A 23189-nucleotide genomic window follows, 5' to 3' on the forward strand; every position below is an offset into this window, starting at 1 on the left:
TTACACACAGAGTTACAGAAACCTGAGTACAACCCTCTCCACATCTGTCAGTGAAATCTAACACCTCAGCTCTCTGTGATAAACTGTCTCTTCAGAGTGTCACATAGATACCTGTAACACTCACAAGCATGTCATGTCCACTCGGCTTCACAAACACAAACACACAGTGTGAGGGCTGAAGACATATTCACACGCCCAACTCTTGGCAGTTGGACAGATGTCTCCCTCACCTCTGTTCTCTTTCAAGGCCAGCCTGTCAGGAGCCACGAATACTTTCTTTTACTCACACTCCCCACCTGACCGTCCCTTTTTTACTCTCTTTTTTGTAACATGCCACGCAGGGACGTGCACAGACATTTGGAGGGGCTATTGCTCTAAACTGGAAAAAGGGCCCGCCCCAAAAAAAACACAAGACCTTTTGAAAATTGTAACGCAAAAGGTTCATAAAATAAAACACTGTCATTGCAAGTGACTCAATTTACTTTTATGTCCAACTGCTAAATTCGTCATTCAGGCACATCTTTTGTTTTGCGGTCCATATCTCATTAAAATATCTAATGTTAGTAACTATTAAAGAAACAATGGGGACAATCCTGTTTGAATGTAGTTTGCCCATTGTAACTGCTGTGCAGACATACTGATAAACTGGGGCTTCTATAGGCTAATTACTTACTAATTAATGAAACCAGTTCAATACGCATTATTCTTATCATTCTTTATGAGCGCAGTGACGGTAAATTTATTTAGTATTCCATAACTTCATAACAGAGATGCTCAAACTAAAGTAGAGACATGGCAGAAATCCTACAATGAAGCGGGACAGTGAAGTGTTCACCCGTGAGAGGGCGATCAAGAAAAGAGAGAGAGCGGCCCCTTACGGAGCAGAGTAAAAGACACAGGAAGACAGAAGCACAATAACAAGTATATTTGTTGTGAGACGCTACAATGTGGGCTTATCATGTTGATTCAGCCACAATAGAAAACAAAAAAACTCTCTCCAGAGGGGCAGGTCAGACAAAAATGGCGGGCAACAATAGCCCTTACCTTTGCACGTCCCTGTGCCACAGGCACTTAGCCTTCAAGCAACAGTTTCTGTCTCACCTCCTCGAAGAAGTACATCTGCACGACCAAATAACAGAGAGCTGTCTAGGCAAACTTGTGTGTGTGTGTGAGTGTGAGTGTGTGTGTGTGTGTGTGTGTGTGTGTAAAGACGTGTGTGTGAAAGTGTGACCAGTAAATGACATCGCCCCTCTTAACCTCTGTTATAGCTTTTCCACTCCACACAGCCACCACACAGCGGCAGCTTGTCGTTATGCAAATGAAGCGATGAATATGTAAATGAATGTATGCTAATAGTAATGTCCGAAGCTTCACAGGTAGAGGTAGCCAGGGAGGACTTTGGGATACAAGTAAATGAGCGTGAAACACACATCTGTGCAGTGCAAACTTTTTTCTCAACAGATGGATACTAGAGTCTAAGTCTGAGCGGAGCATGAAGCATATGTTCAATTATACGATGATGTTCTTGTAATTGTGTATGCATGTGTGCGTGCATGTGCCCACCATACGGATGCCGTTCTCAAAGGCCTGCCTGGCCAGAGATGCCGGTCCGTCCACGGTCTTTCCGTCATCATCAGGTCCCCAGCTGGCGCTGTAGATGTCGATGTGCTGCGGCTGGAGGCTCAGAGACTTGGCCTCCACCATATCTGTTACATCGCCATCCAGCATTCGCACACCTGAAACACACACAAATGGATTGTATGGTTTTCCACTGAACTACCTGGTATGAAAAAATGAATAAAGCCAGTTAAGCTTCTATCATTATAATGATAACAAATTCAGGAAAAAGTGAGGAAAAAACCGTCATTAATCAATACATTAGTGAGCAAGCTTTTCAGTATGCTGGTCCCACATAACCACTGAGGTGGATGTCTTTAGGACACACAGGTTGTCATCGTAGTGTGCGAAATTAAAATTAAGTGGGTAATCAGATTTGGAAAAAAATGTGGCGTAATGAGTAAATTACTTCAGTTTTATCGCAAACGTGAAACTTAAAGTGTGTTTTGAGTGAGAGAGAGGGAAAGCAGGGTGGATGGATTCAGAGCAGATCAGTTCGAGGCCAAAAGGAAATTAGCAGTAAAGTTGTCTCCGGTTAATTGTACAGTGTCACACACTGCTGAGCCTCTGGTTATCAGGGGAAGGTTTCAATGATTCCACCTCCTATGACATATCCGTTTTTAGTTGGTGCTGTCACAAGAATGTGTGTGTGCAGAAGCAGTCTGATGTATTGATTAGAATTCAGATCAATCAGTTGTAAAAAAAAGACAACCTAATTACACAGAGTTCATTTTAGTCAAACCAGAAAAAATATAACTCACCTCCTATTTTGGCATTGTAGGCAATTCCCACAATGCAGTGGGAGTTGTTTGCGGCTGCAGCAACTTCGCCCGCACACCGTGTCCCATGCCTTAGGAAAGCGGGATAAATGAACATCTTATTACACAAAGCTAAAATAAATGTTGTGTGTACACAGGAAAGAGAGCAAACACAAACTACCAGATAAACACGCAGCTTTTGAAGTGGAAAGCAAGGACACTTTCACATCAACACACACAAATAGATGTGTACATTCCTGTAAATGCAATCCTAAACTAAGTAGTTTTACAGTAATAAGTGTTACAAATGTAGCAACCACTGTAAATATTTCTACTAAACTTGTTTATTCCTCATCCCTATTTCCTCCTCACCTAACAGAACAGAAAAAGGTAACATGTTGGGAGTTCCTTATGCCAATGTTGTGTTTGTATTAGACACACAAAAACAACAACATCTATAACAAGGCTAAACGAGATTTGACTGATATTGCAGTCGCGACATGATTCATGATATTGGTGGGAATCATCTATTTAAATTATTAATCTATTTTGCAGTAAATAAGATAGAAAATGATCATGGAATGAATTATCTGTGAGGATCTCCACCCAATTATGATTTCTTTACTTCGCGGATTTGCAGGCCGTTGTAGGTAAGCTTTCTTAACTCAGAAATCAATGTGTAGTCCGGATATTTCTGCAACACCACAATGCTGAATTTCAGAATTAGGACAAATAGTTTGTCAAACATATTTCTCCTCCTGTGATTAAGATAGGGTTAGATACAAGTTACTAGAAGGGCTGCACGATGCGGGGGAAAAAACATTTAAAATAATGTTAAAAATTGCAAGATAATTATGGTGTCTCTTTTAATCAGGATCTGTAACAAACACAAATGTTTTGCTAAGTCTGTAGAATCGGATCTGTAGGCCGGAATAACTCTGAAGCTCCACAATACTTCATTCAAAATAGTAATTTAACATTTAACACATATTTAGCCTCTAACAAATGTTGTGCTTCCTGAAATTTGAATATATTTTTGGGCAAATTGCAATTGAATCGCTAGTGACTAAGATAAGTGGTAGTTGTTCAGCCGTAGCTGAAACAATATCCAACACATCCGTGATTAATCTCATACCAAACACCCAAACACACACACACCACACACACACACACACCACACACACACACACACCAGGGTAACATTCCACCAGTAACTGCAGTGGTGACAATCGGCCCGGGTCAGCAACCAGCGTAAACAAACATCACTATGTTTGCGTCCGCCGCCTCCTCAAAAACACCACGTTCTGGATCGGCACAAACGCACAGAGACACACACACCTCCTGCAGAGAACATCTGCAACACAACACCCCCCGGGAAAACTGCTGACCGCTGCCATGGAGACCGAGCACCTAGCTTTCCAAACCCCTGAGGAACACAGACTTTCCTTTGCTTCCCTGGACCTTTAAACTTTTTACTAACTTAATGATTTCAGGTCAACATTTATTTACCTTGATCAAATGTTTGAATATTTTTTAATCATCACTGTCCTCACTTATCTAAGATGTATACTGCACTATCCATGTTTGGAACATTCTTAAACAATGGTCATTTCTTTCTACTACCATTAAATTAAATATTCTATAATGTATGAATTTGATATCTCTCTCTTTACTTTTCTCCACCCACAATCTGCTCCAGCATTTAATAATCCCCTACACTCGTGCAATACAAAACAAAGGTGATTCAAACGTTTTGAGAACTTTAATTGAACCTATCATGAAATTAGTGGATGTTTTTCAACCTTTTAAAATAGAAAAAGGGGGAAACTGCTAGACTGTCAGTGTCCAAAGGTAACAACATCAGGCCAATCCAGTACAAGATATATATAATTTGTCAATATGTGAATTCAAAAGATAGGAAGATTAACATTTGCCCGAGCTAGGCTAGCTATTTCACTTGGTGAATGCTAAGCTAAACAGCTGGTTGCATTTATTTCATTTTTAAGAGACAGCCTATAAAGGGTCATATCCATATTCTGATCTACTGCCGATTGGAAAGTGAATGTGTATTTTCTAAAAATTAACAATAATTCTGTCAACAACACCTTGACAACTTTCAAGTACTTACTTTCAAGTAATTCGACTTTAACGGGATTCTGGCATTCCTCATTGCACAGTATATCTCAGAACCCATTCTACGTGTTCAACTGAAACTACTCAATAATGATATGCAGATGTAGTTTAAACTCATATCCAGTAAATATATTAGATGTGTCAGCCTTTGTGTTTATGTGGAAACCTTATCATCTGTTGAGTATGAGTTTACAGAAAAGTGAACACAGATCAAACGGTGTGGGTTAAAGAAGGCTTTAATATATTAAACGGCTGCACATCCGTGATAGGCCGCTTTGTCACAGTTAATGAGCCAAACTGCTGGCTTCCTCTTTCAAAACGCTCCAGCAGTCTTTACTCACATCACTTCACTCCACTAATCCATAAAATGGTCTGTCTGGCTGCCTTTCCAGTCTTTGTGTTTGCCTGCATTTTCCATTGTATACACATCTGTGTCACTCAGGGAGCTCTCTCTTTTCAACCCGAGTCTTATAATGTTTGTGCAATCGATAAAAGTCAAGCGGAACAATACACAAGAGTAATTATTCAACTGAAACACATACTTCTTACCCTTTCTGAAGGTTTCAATGGGCACAGCCTCTTAAAACTCACATTCAACTCTCTGTAGTACACACATTTATTGAGAAATGTGTGTTTTGCCTTTAACTTAAACTCTAACAATTAAAAATATCCTATTTGTTGGTTGTTTGTGATTCAGGCTTTCAATCATTTCAAATAGTTTAATTCCAATTCAGATATATTCTTTAGAGCTTTTCAGTGTGTGCCTGATGGTTTGTTTTATAGTTTTAGTATGGCAGAATACTGGAGAACATTTTATGTTTCCTAGATCTATTTAGAGAGTAATATTTGTTTTGTGTTGTGTTTTATGAAAGTTAGCAGAAGGTCATAGTGAAAAATCAATTTGCAGCTTTGTTCATTTGGACACACACGCACGCGCACACGTACGCGCACGCACACACACACACACAAAGTGACTAATGCACAGCAGATCTGCGAGTTCAGAAGCAGGTAGAGAATCCCAAAGATTCCCAACTGTTTAAAACTTTCAGGAAGCTGAGTGACGAACCATCTACTCAGACATAACAGGATTTTCCGCAAATTGTTTTGTCATACCATCCTTTTAAATCCGTGGTGGGCTGGATAGATTTTCTGTGGACAATATTTAAAAGTCAGTTTACACAAAGGACTGGCTTAGCAATAGATGCTGGTGCATCCAAATGTATTACTTCTAAGTTGCTTTTTTTCCTCCTCCTGCTCACATTTAATGTCGACTGACATTATGATAAAGTCAGCATTGTATCATTAGTTTTGATAACCAAAACATAGTTAAAACTAGTTAACAAAGTTAGCGTTATTCCTCAATAGTGTGTTATTTTAAGAGTGTGTTTCTTGCCTTTCCAGCATAATAACCAGTTATAATTTGCCGACCTCAACGCACCATTCTTTCAAATCTATTCCATCAGACTCTCTCAGTACTATAATGCTATGACTAAACAACATTACTTCCAGCGTTTATATCCTACAAAACCCCTCGAAAAAGAATAGTAATATGACAAGATTTCTGTCCACACGTTTAACATAATAGTCAAGTATGAATTCAGCCTAAAAAAAGGAAACCCGATCATTAAGCTGCATCTGTAGGCCTCATGTCTCTTTAAGACAATGCATTACCAGCAGGGACTGAGCCGCTGCCAAGGCATTTGGGTTGCTGCAGCCAAGCGCATACACACGCTTGCACACACACAGACGCAAAATCACTCACTAAGCCAAAACTGGCACAAGACAAGTGCTTAGACAAGCAAGCCTCTCTTTTCCCCTCTCTTCTCACACACACACTCTTGCTTACACATATGCACAACAATTCTTCAAGAGAGAAAAACCACAACCCACCCACAATTGTCACAAATAAATTCTCTAATGTAACTCATTGCACCCACAACAAGGTCAGGCTCAGCAAACACAAACATATTGAGGCAAAGCAATTCTGGTAAAAATCAATAAGAAAAACACACAGACGGACATTTGGCTCAATGTAACCCCGCAACACTGACATCCTTATTTTCACCTGAATCATATTGTAAGAATTAGAATGAAATGTCTCCTTTTCAAATGATTTAATAAAGATTGTTATTCTTACTTGTTCTCATTGGTTGCGTCATATCGAGGCATGGGATCCATATCGTTGCCGTTGACATCAAAGCTGGCTTGAGGGTCCTGGAGGAGATATGGAGGTCAGAGCAAGTAAATCAAACATTAAAAAAAATGACAGTTGCAATAATGAAAATGGGGAGAATATTCAATATAAATTCATTAGAAAGGTAGGTTCAACACTACCTGTGTGTATGTGTGTGTGTGTGTGTGTGTGTGTGTGTGTGTGTGTGTGTGCGGTGTGCGTTTAAGTAATAGATCATTAGAACACAAACAAGCTTCTCTAACCCAATCAAATAGTTCACTTTAGCATTACTCAACAGTTTTGTAAATCGAATGCAATCAGAGCAAACTCCATCTGCTGCTTCGCACCCCCCTCGGCATAAACAAATCCAGGCATTAGGAGTAGCTAATAACAGCAGAGCAGGCGCTGTCACACAGGGGGCAAATCATTTTATCTGCACAGTTGATTGATGGCCTTACCTACCGCCACAGGCCAAAAAAGTTCCTCTAACTATCCAGCCTTGGTCTGACGTAGACATACCTCTGCATGCACATAATGTAAGGTAACCACAAACAAATAAACATGTCAGCATTCCTGAACACCCACAGGTTCCGGGAAGCCTTCCTTGGAAGTGTGATCCATGACGCATGATTATCTGATCCATAGTACAGTATCGAAATGTAGTTTACATTTTGAGACTTAGGTATCTTTTAACATTCCAAGGGGAATAACCAATTAATATGTATGAAATCAAAGTATAATAACAATAGTACTTTATTTAAAAAGATAATCATTGTTGATATATTTATAATCAGACAACTGAAATGCTGTTACCAATGGGACTTGTTAATCCTCAATAAGGCAAACTTGTAGCCAAACACACAAATACAGATTCCATATATACATTTGATAACTATAAACTTCACACCCAGACATAAAGATGAAAAGGTTTTTTGTTTTTTTACATTTTCAGTGACCACTAAGGAATCAACATGTACACACATACACACACACATACAATGCCGCCCTACACGTGCATACATACACACTCACGTAGTTCTGAAAGAGGTCTGGGTGGTTCCTCTCGATGCCGTCATCCAGTATGGTCACCACCACGTTTTTACCCGTGTAGCCCCTCTTCCAAGCCCCCATGATGTTCATATCCGACTGACAGTTATGGACGTTGTCGTTACAGTGCTGCAGTGAGGGGGGCAGGAGGGGAAAAAAGAGAAGGTGACAAATAAGAGGAGTGGGAAAACAAAACAAAAACAGATGCAGAGCCTTAAATATGAAAAGGCTCAAATAATGACATTTTCCACTTTACTTCAAAAATGGTATGTGAGCCATACCTTATTTTACATAGAGGCACGGACACATATAAACCAGTCCAAACAAGTAAAGTCTCAAAGTGTTTGAAAAAGTGAAATCTCAGACAACTTAGGAAAACAACTCTTACTCAGCTGTTTCAGTCACAACACTTTTTCTTGCTGCTATTGTGCAATTCAATATCCTCCACTTCACTGCATGTGCTAACAGCTGTCATTTATTTACATGCCAAATAAACATTTAGATACCTTAAATACATTTGAAAGTATGTTAACTAAATAATTAAACTTTTCATTTGATTCAAAAGTCCAAGTTATTTTTTAACATTTGTACGCAACTGGATTTTTTTTTAATAAATTGGATCAAAATCCCTTGTGGACAAACTGACAACATATTTCAGTGTCATTATGTGTGTCAAATGACAAGTATTTTGTCAGTAAAATGAGCAGAGGAAGCATTTGTTTCAAAGTACACCTGCAAACACAGTTCAGAGAGTCTTTCCTACAACTAAAAACATGTTTTAAACCTCTGGTCAAAGTATTAGCAGTTATCTTCACAAAGTTAACAATTGACAGAGCAGAGTACACTCCACCACAAACACACAAATGCGTATCTTAAAGAGCAATGTTCTAATGGGTGTATGCAAACACTCGTGATAAGCAGGCAAATCTCTGCAATGAGAATCTGAATGTACTGTGTGAGTGTGTGTGCTTCTGTGTGTGCACGCTTGAATGGGAAATGATTTGAAAAAGCAGGACGCTGTGGACTGAATGTCTCACCCTGACCCTACATTTTCTGTTTTCAAATGAAGTCAAAAAATGTCATCACTATGGCTCTTCTAGCCTTTCATTCAGAGAAACAGACACGCAAATCCCTCAGCTTCACTGACCCTGCAGTAATCAGGATCATGCCATGATCTCGGCTGACCTTTGACCCACAAACCCGATAAATATGGGGAGCAGACAAAGACAGCATAAAGGACCCTAAATGATGTTGCGCAGCATTTGCCTCGGACTGCGATATGTGTGTTTTGGTGCGTCAAACATGCAAACTGCGTTAGGAGTATACAGCGTACTCACTATGTACCACATACTGCTCCACTTGGCGTCATTATAGAATATGTTGTTCTGGGCCGGGCTGCTGTGGGCGGGGCTTGTCAGGGAAAGGGGCGGGACGAGTTGGTAATCCCTCTTGATCCTCCTCTTCACCACCTGCTGCTGTATCCACTCCACCTGAAACACACACAAACGGAGTAAGCATCGAGCAATACCACACAGTGATAGAAATACTGGATGACCAGTGCAATCGGGCAAAAGGTGGAATGTCATCAAAGTTCATTTGAAATGGTGTGTAAATGATTCAACATTTACACTCAGGAAAATATACCGTTGTGAAAAACCTGGGATCTTTTTAATGAATGAGTGCTGCATCTTCCACAGAAAAGTGAACATCCTGGTTCTTTTTCCTCTTTTTGGAATATCTATCTTCACAGAATAGATATGGCGAATATACTGAGGTGCCTGACCAGCACAGGCAAAACATAAAAAAGCAGCAGAGGAGAATTACATTCCTGCTATGGGTGAGCCATGAATCCAGATGACATTTTACTTGCAGAATAAAAAAAAGCAGTCTTTCACTTGTAAAGGTGATTTTCATTTTTAAGAAAACATTTTTAAAAGTGTGACAATGCTCAGCTGTAAAGTGATTTCAGCCATATGACTCATTTTTGAATAACTTGCAACAAAGATGAGTAAATTAAGACTTTTATCTGAGATAAACTATAGAACAAAAAGTCAACCGAAATCCTGCGTTCAAGAAGTGTCACCTTTTATTCTCTCTAGTTTTAGCCTACAAGGGTTTTTTAGTGGACCCAATGTTCCCTCTCCATCAGTACTTTTCTTCCCATCTGCAAAATAGACAGACTAATACACACACATATGCACCAAAGACATAAATGTCTCTCAGGTAACATCAATCTCTCAAATGTTATGGGCTCGCTTCAAGGCACAAGGCATTCCTTGGCAGGAATTTCGTTTCACTTTCAGACGGAATTTTCCGATTTCAAAATCAGCATTATTGGATCTGAACAAGAGGGCTGGTCACCTCTTTTTAAAACCTGACATCTTGTGTTTAGTCTACATTAAGTCCTGCAAACTTAACCTGTCTAAAGAGACACCATGAGAAGTGTTTCTGTAGCAACAATGAAAACACACAACCTAAAATATCAGCAGGCATAAAACTGAGAGGGAGCATGTGCGAAGCTGTATGAAAGCATCTTGATATGTTAATGTGGATAAATAAATGATTTCTTAACACAAAAACCCTGGTTGAGTGACAGCTTACACAGACTTCAGTAGGATCCTTTCAACAGACTTCGGGAAAACAACTAGTTCAGACGGCTACTTTTTATTTATACGGTAAATAATGTGCACTCCTGCTGAAGCGATGAACATCTACTGACAAACACACTCTGCCTATAACAGATCAATCAATAGAATACATTTCACACAGAAAAAGTGTTTGGATGCTCCGTTTGCTAGATCCAGGAGTCTGAGGCTTTGGTGAATAATGTCCCACTACAAAGAGAGAGCCTTTCTCCACATCAATACAACTCTAGCAGACAGTGAGGAGAGAAAAGCTGACATAATGACTGCAGAGTGATTATCTGCTCTCATGCACTGAAATAATCTGCCAGGCTCTCCGGAGAGTTGGAGAGGAAGGCAACAAGACAAGATAAGACGAGAGAAGGAGAGGTGATAAAGAGCTGAAGAGAACGAGACCCTGGAGAGTCAATACAAAAAAAGACAGAGCCCGAGGAGGAGGGAAGAGAAAACAAATGGCAAGTGAGACCAAAAGACAGCAAGTGGAGGGAGGATGATTGACTTTACAAATTGATTTAATAACTCAAGTATATCGCTTTTTATAGATCGTAAAGGAGGGAGAGCAGAAAATGAGTCGGTAAATGACACCCAAGAGTGGAGACCTTGCTTATACGAGGGCAAGGTATGGGAGGAAAAGAAACGACAGACCAGGGAAGAGAATGAGTACAAAGCGCAGGGAGACGTTTCGTTTCAGCATTGTGCTCGTACGTCTGCTGAGGTCTCAGTTCATTTCGCGCCAAGTCCTGTCAGGAACATCAGCTTCAAAATGACCGTTTACACACGCCATTGGCCCCAAAAACAACACTGTCATCAGGAAATGTGCATACGTGTGGATCTGTGCTGAAGCTCTGGCGTATCGTTAACATTTGCACGCATTAGCATCGCATCAACCTCAATCTTTGATCAGCACCGTAACTCTTAACTGCTCTCGTCTGTTCCTTGGTAATTCAATAAAAGGTCTGACAAATAATGCATCACTGCCATCTGTGCTCTAAGCCATACATTATTTTGCAGACAGACGAGATGGACCCTTAACAAATGGCGGGGGGAAATAAATTGGTTTGTAGTTAACCTCAGATGTCTCAGATTTGTGTTGAAGTTGCCTGAAGCAAAGCAAATGAACCTGAATGTTTCTTGTTGTACTGAGTTTGTATGTTTACGGTTTAATGCACTTATTGTGTGTCACTTTGGATAAAAGCATCAGCTAAATTGAATGTGACAAGTTCCTGCATTTGGGTTCTGGCAAGTATCCACAAGTGTCCTTCACAAGACACTGACACACTTACACCTCTGTCAGGTGCTGCTCTGCAGAAAATAATGTCTTTGATCCTCCCTGAAGAGGTGCTAAATAAAGCATTTAGGATCAGTGAAGTACCAGGCTTTATTTTTAGCTATATACGGTACATTTACCTTGGTGCTACAAGATCTTCTAATGCGTTGTTTTAACAGCAGGAGCAGAAACACTCAAGTGTTCATCTACCTTGTGCCGTTTAGTCCAAATAATATTGGTTTGCTTTTCAAATCTTTCGTGTTACTTTCTAATAAAAAGTTGAACTACAAAATGTGTCTTTTCAGGTATTTCATGCGATTACATTCAAAAGTTAAAAAAAGAGAACACAGATTATTTTAAACGAGCCCCTATCTTATTAGATAAAGAACTGGGAACAAACATCTTTCTTCACATGAATATATTTTAAAAACACATTCATCCTCTATTTGCAGGACGACCTGAGGTGAATAAATGGTATTCAAATGTAGAGCAGTCAAGGGCTACTCTAAAGCAGTCAAGGGCTACTCTAAAGCAATCAAGGGCTAATCTAAAGCAATCAAGGGCTATGCCATTTTTTGTTTTCGCTGCAAGAACACCACTCAATGGTAACAGCCTGCGGTTATTGGCCTCAATTGTGTCACCTTTGCCAATCCCGATCCAAACAAAGACAATATTGCTCTCCATTATGCCTCTAAAACGTGGCCATGTATCACTGCCTTTGTTGGGAGGGAGGCGTGTGGCGCAGTGGACTAGTGCGTTTGGTGTTCGGATCAAGGGAGCACAGGTTCAAACCCTACTGCAGACACTTCACCCCAAATTGCTCCTGTGGGGATTGGCCACAGTATCGAGTATGTAAGTCGCTTTGGATAAAAGTAACATGTAATGTTTCTTTGCCAATGTGCGGGTAGGCTTTGGGGCATGAAGATATGATCTACTCAATATTTTTAACTCCAGCTTGGTGGAGCAGATGAATGATGTGCGATCACCTGTACCGTCACCCTGCTTTTTTCATTTCTCCCTCTCCTATCTCACTCTTTGACTTTTCTCATCTCGATCCCATCCTCGCCGTCTCTCCTTGGTGGCATTTCAGGTCTTCTTCTCCGCAGATGCCGATTTGTTCTCTTAGATTGCCTGTCCTTCTCTCCTTTTCCCATTCCAACCCCCTTCCTCCCTCCTCTCTCTCTCTCATTCCCTCTCTGTGTAAGAGTTAGCAGGTGGCTCTTGCTGGCTGGGTCAGTAACCAGGGGAAACTGGGGAAGAGTTCACTTCAAAAGAACAAATGGGAACAAATTGATCCACTTTCACTGCTGTTTTTGAGACGCCGTTTGAGTTGCAGGCAAATGAACAGAAATGTGGGAGTTTAAAAAAAGGTCAAAAGGCTTGTGTAGCAGAACACCCACAACAACCCTTGGACCGACATGAGGAGCCGGTCTTTCTGCTCTCTTAAGTGCAATTTAGGGCCTCAGCCCAACTTTTCACAGACGGATTGAGCCCTGTGGTGCTGTGCTGGCCAGCTGTAGGTGCTCCTCTCAGGGCATCCACTGCTTAATGGGTCATCTGGTGAACAAATTAAAGGCAAAAACTGATCGGGGAGTATTTGGCAGAATGTCCCAGAAGCATTCTGGTTTTATGGATGCATGTATCTGGGACTGTGTGGAGGCTCATGTTACCTAAGCATATGCAAGTGAAGTTACCCCCAAGGTACACACGCTCCACAATGCTGTGAGTCTTCCAAACATGATCATAAATATAAGAAAATATCCAACCGCCGTAATGGGTAACTATTGAGCAGACTGTTCAATCAGTTGAGCTCATTCAAATGTAATAATATAGTTTTCTTTGTGGCATGACTTCTAGAAGCCTGCAACTCAGATATTATAAAAAGACTGAAATTACATTTTGGCGTCAAAGCAATTCTGCATTTCAGTACATCCCATCGAGGATTCAGCTGCGGACCACACCTGGCTCTCAGATTTCCAGCAGATTTCTGGATAAATGACTTTGAGTAAATAAGAGTCTCGCTAAGTGAAACCGTATGGAAACACCACGCTCCTGCCGCGGACAGACAGCCGGCATCCAGCACTTGTTCCTCTCTACTAATCTCTGCACAGACTTCAAAAGCCATTATATAAGGAGGCACAATCACTGTAGTACTCCAATTGGTGTTTACAGTAAACTCAACATGGCTAGAAATGGATTTTAAACAAAGCAGGCCGAGTCTACTTGAACTCATTTCACAACAAAAACTAATAACAGTGCAGAGCTACAAGAAAAAAATCTGGCTGTGCACATTTTCTTGGAACTCCCAGTATGAATGAGTCATGTGCGCACGTCAGCAGAGCCGTGCAAGGTGCAAGCCGAGTGCTGGTGAACAAACGAAGAGAAGGTCTCCTCATACACGTTTGTATATGCCTGTTTAATGCCTCTGCAGATGCATTTCACCACTTTGTCTTTCTCATATTGATTTACAGATGGTGATTCACAAAGGGAAACCTACATTTCAAACATTGAGTGTAACTGGCATTTTAGTAGAATTACAACGACACTACAATAACTTGAGAACAAAAAGTTGTTTTATAAGAGTGTTATTGAAATTGTGGTCATTTAGAAATGTCCTTATTTTGAGATTACAAGTTAGTTTGGGTCTTCTCTGTCTTCCAGAAATGATCATATAACAATCCCATAATAGTCTTAAAATCTAAATGTTATATTTGAAAACAGAATCAAATGGAGCAGCTTTCCAACTCAAGACACACTCTCTCCAGGTCAACGGCCTTCACAGAGTCATACACCAGTGTGAACAAATAAGAAGCCATCTATCTTTGACCTGAGAGGTAAGTGACACTGCAGTTAAGGCAGATGCCATAAAGCAGTAATCGCTGCTGTACTGCATCACCATGGTAACATGCGTTCCAATAACTACTGTGGATGGCAGGGTGCGTCTTTCATGGCACCGCTACACCCATCTGACTCACTTGCACACAAGCTGTCATTATTACAAAACCTGATTGCAAAACATCATTAGCACAATGCCAGACTACGCTGGTGCCAAACGAGACATCATGTTGATCCCAAACACACACACAGGTCGCAGATTACGCTGAAAGTAGAACCAGTGAGCGCGAAAACACTGACAGCTCCATTCCTCTCCACACTGCCTTTCCCTTATTCAGTTTCTCTAATTCATCTTTCCCCTCTTCCCTTCTCTCCTCAGCTCCTCTCCTGTTGTTGAAGCTCCTTCTTCTCTCCGTTAACCTCTCTTCTCTGATCTACACCTTTAAAATCTCCATCTCTTGGCCAGCTGGCGTCAGGACACAAACCACCCTCCACTGTGGCACAGTGTCAGGCCCGAGAGAGCAAGAGGACCAAAGGCGGAGGGAGGGAGACAAGTGTGCTGAAAGTGATAAAAGGAGATAGGAGAGGAAGAAAAGAAGAGGAACGTGATGACAGGTAAGGACAGCAGGTGGACAAAACAAGCTGAGTGGACCAAAAAGTAGAGAAAGGAAGAGTTAAAAAGAAACAAGGAGATAGCAAAAAACAAGTTAGGTTGATAACAAAAGGTGACAGCCATTGTGTTATATTTGCTTTATGTTTCACTCACTATGTCTGTTCCTATTTAATCCTCTCTTCTTATAGCCACACTGATACGTCATTATTATTCCTCAGCGGTCAGCATGCATCCATGTGTACCACAGAAGCAAACAAACTTGCATGCTCGTGATTCGACTGCCCTTAACACTCTCACAAAGTCATTGCTGATGGATGAAATCCCTTCATTTCCAAAAGTCAATATTTCTAAGGAGAGTTTCACCTTATTTTCTCAAGACATGTGCCAGCCGGCTTGGTTTCACTTCATAAAACCGGCAAAAATCCACTTTTAACAAAACAATACTCTATTAGAGTGAGGCTTTCACAAGTTTAGAATCAAACTGTATTGTCATGTCATGCGCAGACTGAAAACTCATCTCTTTCGACTCCACTTCGAGCGATAGAACTATTAACAAAGCACTTATATACTAATAAAGGACTGGCTTATCTAAAGCCAGTTGAGTAGCACTTGAAATGTTTTTGCTCTATGAAACCTGATGTACTTATATGATTCTGTTTTCTTGAAGTTTGTATTTTGTTGGTCGAACGCACTTATTGTAAGTCGCTTTGGATAAAAGCGTCAGCTAAATGTAATGTAATGTCATTTAAATGACTAACACTCACCAATCTCTTAATCATCAGTAAAGGAAAATGGCTAAACAATAACAATGTGCTGCTTTGAATTGGCAAATTGTTCTATGTATTTTGATTAAGTTCAGAGTGGTGTAAAGTTCAGGCTTCATTAATAATGCAGCGAGGGTTGGGCAGTGATGAGAGGAGCACTGACAGGACAAGAGGAAGGGTTTAGCTGAGGTCAAACTCACACAAAACTAAATATTGTTCAGATGACTAGGATGCCTTGCAAACATGTTGTTTAGACTTAATAAGGCAATCCAAAACAACGTGAAGTAGAAAACATATGAGATTTGTTTTTCTCCTTTACTCTGAATTAATTAACTTGGGACTGCTAATCGATAAGTCAATAAGACAAATAAATGTCATTTATCGTGATAATTGACCTTTATTGATTAATCGTTAAAGCTGATATTGGAACCTCGAGTTAAAGAAATTATCTCCAGATACTTGAAGATCTCCGTTTTTTGTTTTTTCCCCAGGGGTGACTACACAGACACCCAGTTTATAATACTGCAAATGAAAGGGCTTTAATCAGCGGGCCATAGGGCAATTTACTATTAAATAACTCCATTTCCAGATGGAATAGGACAGATATTTAAATATAAATCTTTGAGATATAAAGTATTTGGATTCTCAAGTTCAACCCATCATTCACAAAACAATACATCAGGCTTACCTTGGGCTCCATGGAGATGAAACTATGGCGACCGCGGCTGGACAATGTCGACCTCTTGATGGTCCGGCTATGGAAGAAGTGATAGTGGTCTTTGAGATCCCCGATCTGCAAAACACATGTATACATTATTTATTGTGATCTATTATTTAATTAAAAACGTATTTATGAATTCCATAACCCTTTCTACCTCACATAACTCATTATTGTAACCAACTAAATGTAAACATCAACCGTGTCCTCTATTTATTCTTCTAGAGACGTTTTGCATTTTGAAACAGATAGACACGTGCTGTAAACACATTGTACAAACACAAGACAGAAATTATGAATAGAGTAACGTCCTGTTGTGAGTGACTGAGTACTTTAAAGAACACATGTGTAATTTGAGGTCCTTCTCTCAAAGTAGTAGAGTAGGTTATAGTTTTAATACCCATGTTTGTCAAATGTGTTGATGTAGGGTAGCCTTGATTGTTGATCATTTTAAATCGGTTTTCTAATCTTAAAATCCTTGAAAAGTTGATCGGTGCTGAGCGATTTTGTGGTTCCACTCAAAGCTTGAGTTTTTTTAAAACAACATGAAATGTGACCCTGCATGAATCCTCGTTTTTTATAGAAAACAGCTTTTTCCTATTTGGGGGATCAACATGTGGAATTGCTTTCCTAGAAAACTAAAAAGTGTATCCTGACTGGGATCATTTTTATAAAAGGACCAGTGAAGTAATCATAAGTGATATGATGCTTCTTCTTTTCTGCAGCTTTGGTTTGTCTTAAATTAACCGTATTTCTCGTTTAGTTCTTTGTGTTTCAATGTATGTACCTGTTGTTGAGATTGTGTTTTGTTTAGTCTCCTGTTTATTTGTTGCTGTATCTAAAAAAAAAAAAAAAAAGCCCATCTCGGCATAGGCATTGCAATTCCTTGGCTATGTCAGTCGTCGATATTACATACCTGCCCCTATACAAACAAACATTAAAGGGTTATGTTGAGGTCTTAAACTATTAGAGAAGAAGACGTGGACTAAAAGGTGAGACAGAAAGGGCAGACAAGTCAAACAAAAACACACAAAGACAGAATGAGACAGACGGACAAGTGTACACAGACTTTGAGTGACAGAGGGATGAGGAGAACGTCAAGCTGCTGGACAGTGGTGATTACTTTTAATAATTGATAAAGACCATACAATCCAAACTGTCATGGCTGCCAAGGGTCCTGTGGCGCGTCACTGATCCACAGTTGAGCTCCACCGCTACACAACCCATTAGATCAGCTTTCAGCTCAAAGCTCATGCACATACACACATTCTACAGCTTCAAGGCAGATGAAATGAGAAACAAGAAAGTGCCAATTGGCCCTTCTTGATCACCTTCCAGCAAACACTAGCTAAACATGCGGCTAAACATTCTGCATAAAATGTGCTGCCATAATAGACGGCTACCACTTTGGATACTTCTCATAATGTAAACAGGTCCAAAGATATCGTGCTTCCAATGCCTATTTAATATACCCAACATCTGCACTCCCATTAGCAGGCCACCCCTCACTCCACGAGTGTCTGTAGGGAAAAGCTCTACACACAGAATTTAAAAAAACCCTAAAGGCAGGTTTTAAACTTGACTGCACTGCTCTTTTTAAAGCCATCTACAATGTGTGTTTTTAGAAGAATCACCTAATACAGTGACATGCACATCCTAATCATAGCTTCAACACCACTTGTAATACATCTCCCTCGCTTAAATGTTTGTTAACTTCCACTTTTTGTGTCTGAGGACACCTTTGTGGCATCTCGAGGAGTTCATCCTCCTATTGAGTTTTGAAAATAGAATAAATAACAAACGGCAGCGGTGATGACGTAAACTGAACTCAATTAATCGGAACTTCATCTTTGGTTACCAGGAATTATGTCGTAACAAATGTGTGAAGCCAAACAACTGGCAACATTGATTCATGATGTATTGCGCCACAGGCGTTTTTTATTTTATGCATTACCATTTCAATCTTACTTGACACAGATGACTTACAGTAATACCACTTTTGCCGGGACAGATTCAGGGTGTGTAATACTTGGATTAGACTTCAAAGATATAGGTGTAGGCTTGACGTGAATAAGTGAGAATAAGATAAATATTTGCTGCCACAGACGTGAGGTAAACATCTGGTGTGCCTACAAAAGTGTAATTGGAATTACAAAATAAATGTTATCTAACTTTGTCCTACGTGGTGTGACATCAAGGTGGACGCTGATACAATCCAGTCCCCATATGGATAGATGGAGGCAAATTGACACTGAGATTGTATTTATTCTGTTAAGGCTTGTTGTCACACTGCAATATAATCTACTGGCCCATCATAAGAATTAAAATGGATCAGGGTAGACACTGATTGTTTTTGTTAATCATCATCAACACTGGATTATCAGCTTGGTTCAAATGATCAGCATGAGTGATACATTTCTTATTAACAACAACATCCCAGGCCTGATTCCTTAAAGAACCGACAGATCAACCAATAATCTCAGAACGCGTTATCGATGCAATGCCCCCTTTCTGGGTACAGATCATAGGTCTACCTCTCAATGGATCCAACTCCTCTCTTCAGTTTCAACAGATATCCACATCAAGGATCTTGTCTTGTGATTAGACTCATTTTGGGCCAGTGTCTTAGTCTGGGAAGGGGGCTCCATGGTTAAGAGGATTACCCAGAATTCCCCAACGAGATGCTCTCTCACTCCGTGCCAACTCTTTTCATCCCTCCGTCCATCTATCGTCCCTTCTTTTTCTCCCTCCTCCTTCCATCTCCTTGTGTGTGGTTATCTTTGTCTGTTTTTCTCTTTACACCCCTGTCAAGAAGAGTATATTGTCCCAATGTCACATGTTTTCCTTACCCATCCCCCTGTTTTGCTTTCCTTTACATGGAATAACCCCATTAGATTTATCAGTACGATACCTAAATAGTGTATTGCAAACAGTCCAATGACTATGAATAGTCAAAGCAAGTTTAGTTGAAATAACTTTTACTGTGTGCCTTCGCAATATACAGTAATTTCCAACTGCAAACAAATGCCATATGTGTTCTCACTTGACAAGTTAAAATCAATGTTCAATATTGATTAGTGCTGCACTGATATATGAGGGAGGGGGTTGATGATGGGGATGTCAAAGTTCACATTAGGAAACCAGAGTGTGCTGTTATCGCTCCCATGGGAGCGGCTTTCAGCTGACCCCAAAACCAGGAAGTGAAGTAAAACTCTTGTCTATGAGGTGTCAAAGTCCAATGAACACTCCATATTGAGATGGAAATTAGAGCGAATGGTGGGGGTTGGGGGCGACAGTGCACTCCACAGGGGAATTCCTATGGGGGCTGGTATGGAAAGGGGGGGGGAGGACTCCACACATTAGTTCCCGTCAAAGAGAGGGGATAAACGAGGCCATTAAGGCCTGCTCTCTGGGGAGTATAGTGGGTGGGCGGGCTGGATAAGGCGAAGAGGAAAGGGAGGGGGGGGGTTCAATAGCTGTTGACTAGGCTACCCCACAACAACCTGTCAGAATGCCCCCCTCTGTTCCACGCCGTTTTCGCGTCGGAAAGTGCAGGCATGAACTACCCACGTATTTTGGTCACGATACTCTGAAGTATGTGTGGGGTCCATGCTTGTGTGGTGCATTTCTTTTTCATTACAAAAGGGACACCGGATTCTTCTTTAAACTTTGCCAAAACAAAGTGACCATTAAAACCCCTCCTCCTGGACCTGTACAGACCCTGTTGGATAATAAAATTACACAATGTGACGAGAGACAGACAAACCGCAGTGTTTCCCTCCCGTACTTATGTACCTTTTTTACAGCTCGGGTTGGAATTCATGTTAGATTTAACCTCCATTTGGCCTTGAAGGTCAGATCTGAATTGTAAGGTGTTACACTGTTGATGCACATGTGCTTGGTGGTTTACTACTACCAATAGATGACAAGCTTATTTTCAATGTGTGCAGCTAGTGGTGGATTATAATTAATTAAGAAACACAGAAGAAAAACAACTAAACTGTCATTTATGTTGGTGTATGCGAGTGTTTACTTTACAAATTATCCTAATTGAAGGCAAAGCTCAACAGTGCTGATTACTAGCAGCTGACCCAGTGGGCTCACATGGATACGTTTTAATACTCATAGGATCATCTCTTCTGTAATGTAAAATATTGGCACGTTCTTAAATGAAATAGTTAATGTTTCCAAGTAAATCAGGAGTTGTTTTGTTGTTATCAAACAGTCCTGGAAAGTATGGGAAACTACCAAACAAATAACAAATAACCACGATGAGGCTCAGTTTGACTGTGGTTCTTTTAAATGTCAATTCCCAGACCACAAGCCAAACAGCAGTCTCACTTGTTTGTCAAAAGGACCGAGCACATAAGACTGCTGTGGCTGAGAGGCTGGTAGAGAGCTCCCTGTGGCTGAACATGAACCGCAGAAACAGTGAAGAGGCACCTGTTGTGCCATTCTGCCCTTCTTTACTTGTTCCCTGCAGGTTCTCTCTCCTTGTCTCGGGGACACACAGCTACAGAAAGACCAGGCTGAGTTAGAGAAGGTCTGTGGCTCAGGTTTGGACTTCAGACCACTGACTTCCTATTGTTTGTCTACTGCTAAAGTAATAACAACATTAGTCAAAAACAAGAAACGACACATCCCTACAAATAAGAGGCAACTTTTGATAGAGCATTAGACGACTTACCTGTCCCATGTTCCTATAGCCGTATTTATCCGCTATCCTCTCGGCGACATCGGGTCCACCGGCTATCCTGACCGCCCAGTGGTTGGTGTAAATCCGAGCATTGCACGGCGGACACGCAAAGCTGAGACTGAGCGCCAGGATGCACAGCAAGCTTCTTCTACAAGCGGCGTTTTGGACCATCTTGCCCCCACTTTAACCCGACTTTTGTCCTCCTCCTCAGCCGACCAGGCGAACAACCAAACTTCTCTTCTTGCCGAGCAAGACTCTCATAGAAACACAACTATCCGGTGCAAATACGTTTAAAGAGAGAGAGGGGGGGGGGGGGGGGAGGAACGGAGCCCCAAGGAGGAAAAATCGACCTTATCCTCAAACCTCTGCTTTCCACATGGGAGAGTTGGAAGTTTGCGTTTCGTGTGCCCTCTCTCTGTTCCTCTCTCGCTGTATTTTTTTTTCCACGGCGGAGGAGGGAGAAGTGTACGTGTCTGCGCGCCGTGCGTCTTTGCGCGTGAGTTCGTGTACGTGTGTGTGCGCGCGGAGCTCCTCAAAGCTGATTTCTCTTCTCCACGAACAACTCGGATGTTGGTCGTTCAACTCATCGGGCTTTCATGTGGCGAAATGGCTACAGCGCCTCCCCACAAATAACTAGCTGACACTCCGGAGAGTAGAAACAACTGAAGCCGCGGGGTTTCCCTGCCGAGCTCCGCTGGGTCTTAAAGACACTCCGCCGCCAGCCAGACACAGACAGGGGGGTCAAACTGGGGGCCAGGGAGCCACTTGGGGACCAGCTTCCAGGGCTTTCTCCAGGAGGGCCTATTGTTAAAATTAAGAATAATTTACTGAAAATGGTCAAAAAGTAAATAAAAATTGATTATTTGTATTGATTGTCATAATTGAAATGACAAAAGAAACATATTATATTTGGCAGTGCTCATGTCAATGCTGTTACTTCCATATCAAGAATGCATTACATCACAACTGCTACAATATGGTTCTTTTTGTGGTGCATTCCTACATAGTAACCATAACCCTGACCCTGTTCCCCTGACCCTGCACTGACCCTATAACCCAGGTCATAAATTCCAATAACTCCGATAGAAATTAAAAAAAATACAAGTAGTAACAGGCATTTGACATATTTATTTTTTGTAAAAACCGGTGACTTTTTTTTAAAGCATTACTTTAAAGACTTTTAAGGTGGTGTTCTAACGATTTCCGTGGGTGACTTAAATATTAGTATGTTTGCTAGTGAAACAATCTGATGCACGGCAAGAAAAGTGAATTATTCTCCTCTGAAAGTTTACTTTAAAATGTCCCTCTGTTAACAAGTGGATGCATTACGTTTGGATATAGCTTCCCCGTCCCACACCTTTAAATCTGCTGTTGAAAGCAAGCCTTGTTGGTCTCCTAGGAAATATTGACAAGCAATGTTAGGTAAACCATGACTTCCACCTCAGTCATCATCCAATGGGAAACAGCCACAGAAAAATATATATATTAAAAAGAACATGATATTACTATTTTTCTCCCTTAAAACAACCAGCCATTTTTCAACTTGATCATTTTCTTGTTGTGAATGTCAGTTATTTATGGCTGACCGTTTGAATAGCTTGCAATGTATCTTGCAGCAGAGTGGGTGAACAAGATTGAGTCAGCTAAATCGCTGGTCTTGAGCTGATGTCCGATGTGTTTACCTGTCATCCTGTAAACAACCACAGGGATATTCATTTGTGTCTGGGTTACATGACCACCACTGCCATGCGCTGGCCAACTTTATTGCATATTCCCCCTGAATCAGTGAAGCTCTAGACGTCATGCCCCACATCGCAGCACAGGTCACAGCTGACTAAACGCTGTCATTATGGAATGTGCCCGGTATTATCCGTGTTGAGCCTTTCATTCAAGGCCTTTGTTGATCGATGGGTTTTTGTTTTGCAG

General features: G+C 40.9%; 1 protein-coding gene across 3 annotated transcripts in view; it reads right to left on the minus strand.

Annotated features, from left to right (window-relative positions):
- The window catches only part of pcsk5b (proprotein convertase subtilisin/kexin type 5b), a 69116-nt gene extending 47196 nt beyond the window's left edge, over positions 1-21920 (minus strand). Inside the window, exons 1-7 of one of the 3 annotated variants that reach the window (XM_034212500.1) lie at positions 21255-21920; positions 16538-16642; positions 9066-9218; positions 7714-7857; positions 6646-6722; positions 2379-2467; positions 1564-1736 (exon numbers count right to left, since the gene is read on the minus strand). In XM_034212500.1, coding sequence (XP_034068391.1) covers positions 1564-1736; positions 2379-2467; positions 6646-6722; positions 7714-7857; positions 9066-9218; positions 16538-16642; positions 21255-21434 — 921 coding nt within the window. In that variant the 5' untranslated portion in view covers positions 21435-21920. Of the gene's footprint in view, positions 1-1563; positions 1737-2378; positions 2468-6645; positions 6723-7713; positions 7873-9065; positions 9219-16537; positions 16643-21254 lie in introns of all 3 variants that reach the window. The other 2 variants (XM_034212499.1, XM_034212501.1) reach the window with 2 other exon arrangements.
- Between the last annotated feature and the right edge of the window lie 1269 nt (positions 21921-23189).

The sequence above is a fragment of the Gymnodraco acuticeps genome, unplaced genomic scaffold, assembly GCF_902827175.1.
Source record: "Gymnodraco acuticeps unplaced genomic scaffold, fGymAcu1.1, whole genome shotgun sequence".
NCBI lineage: Eukaryota > Metazoa > Chordata > Actinopteri > Perciformes > Bathydraconidae > Gymnodraco > Gymnodraco acuticeps.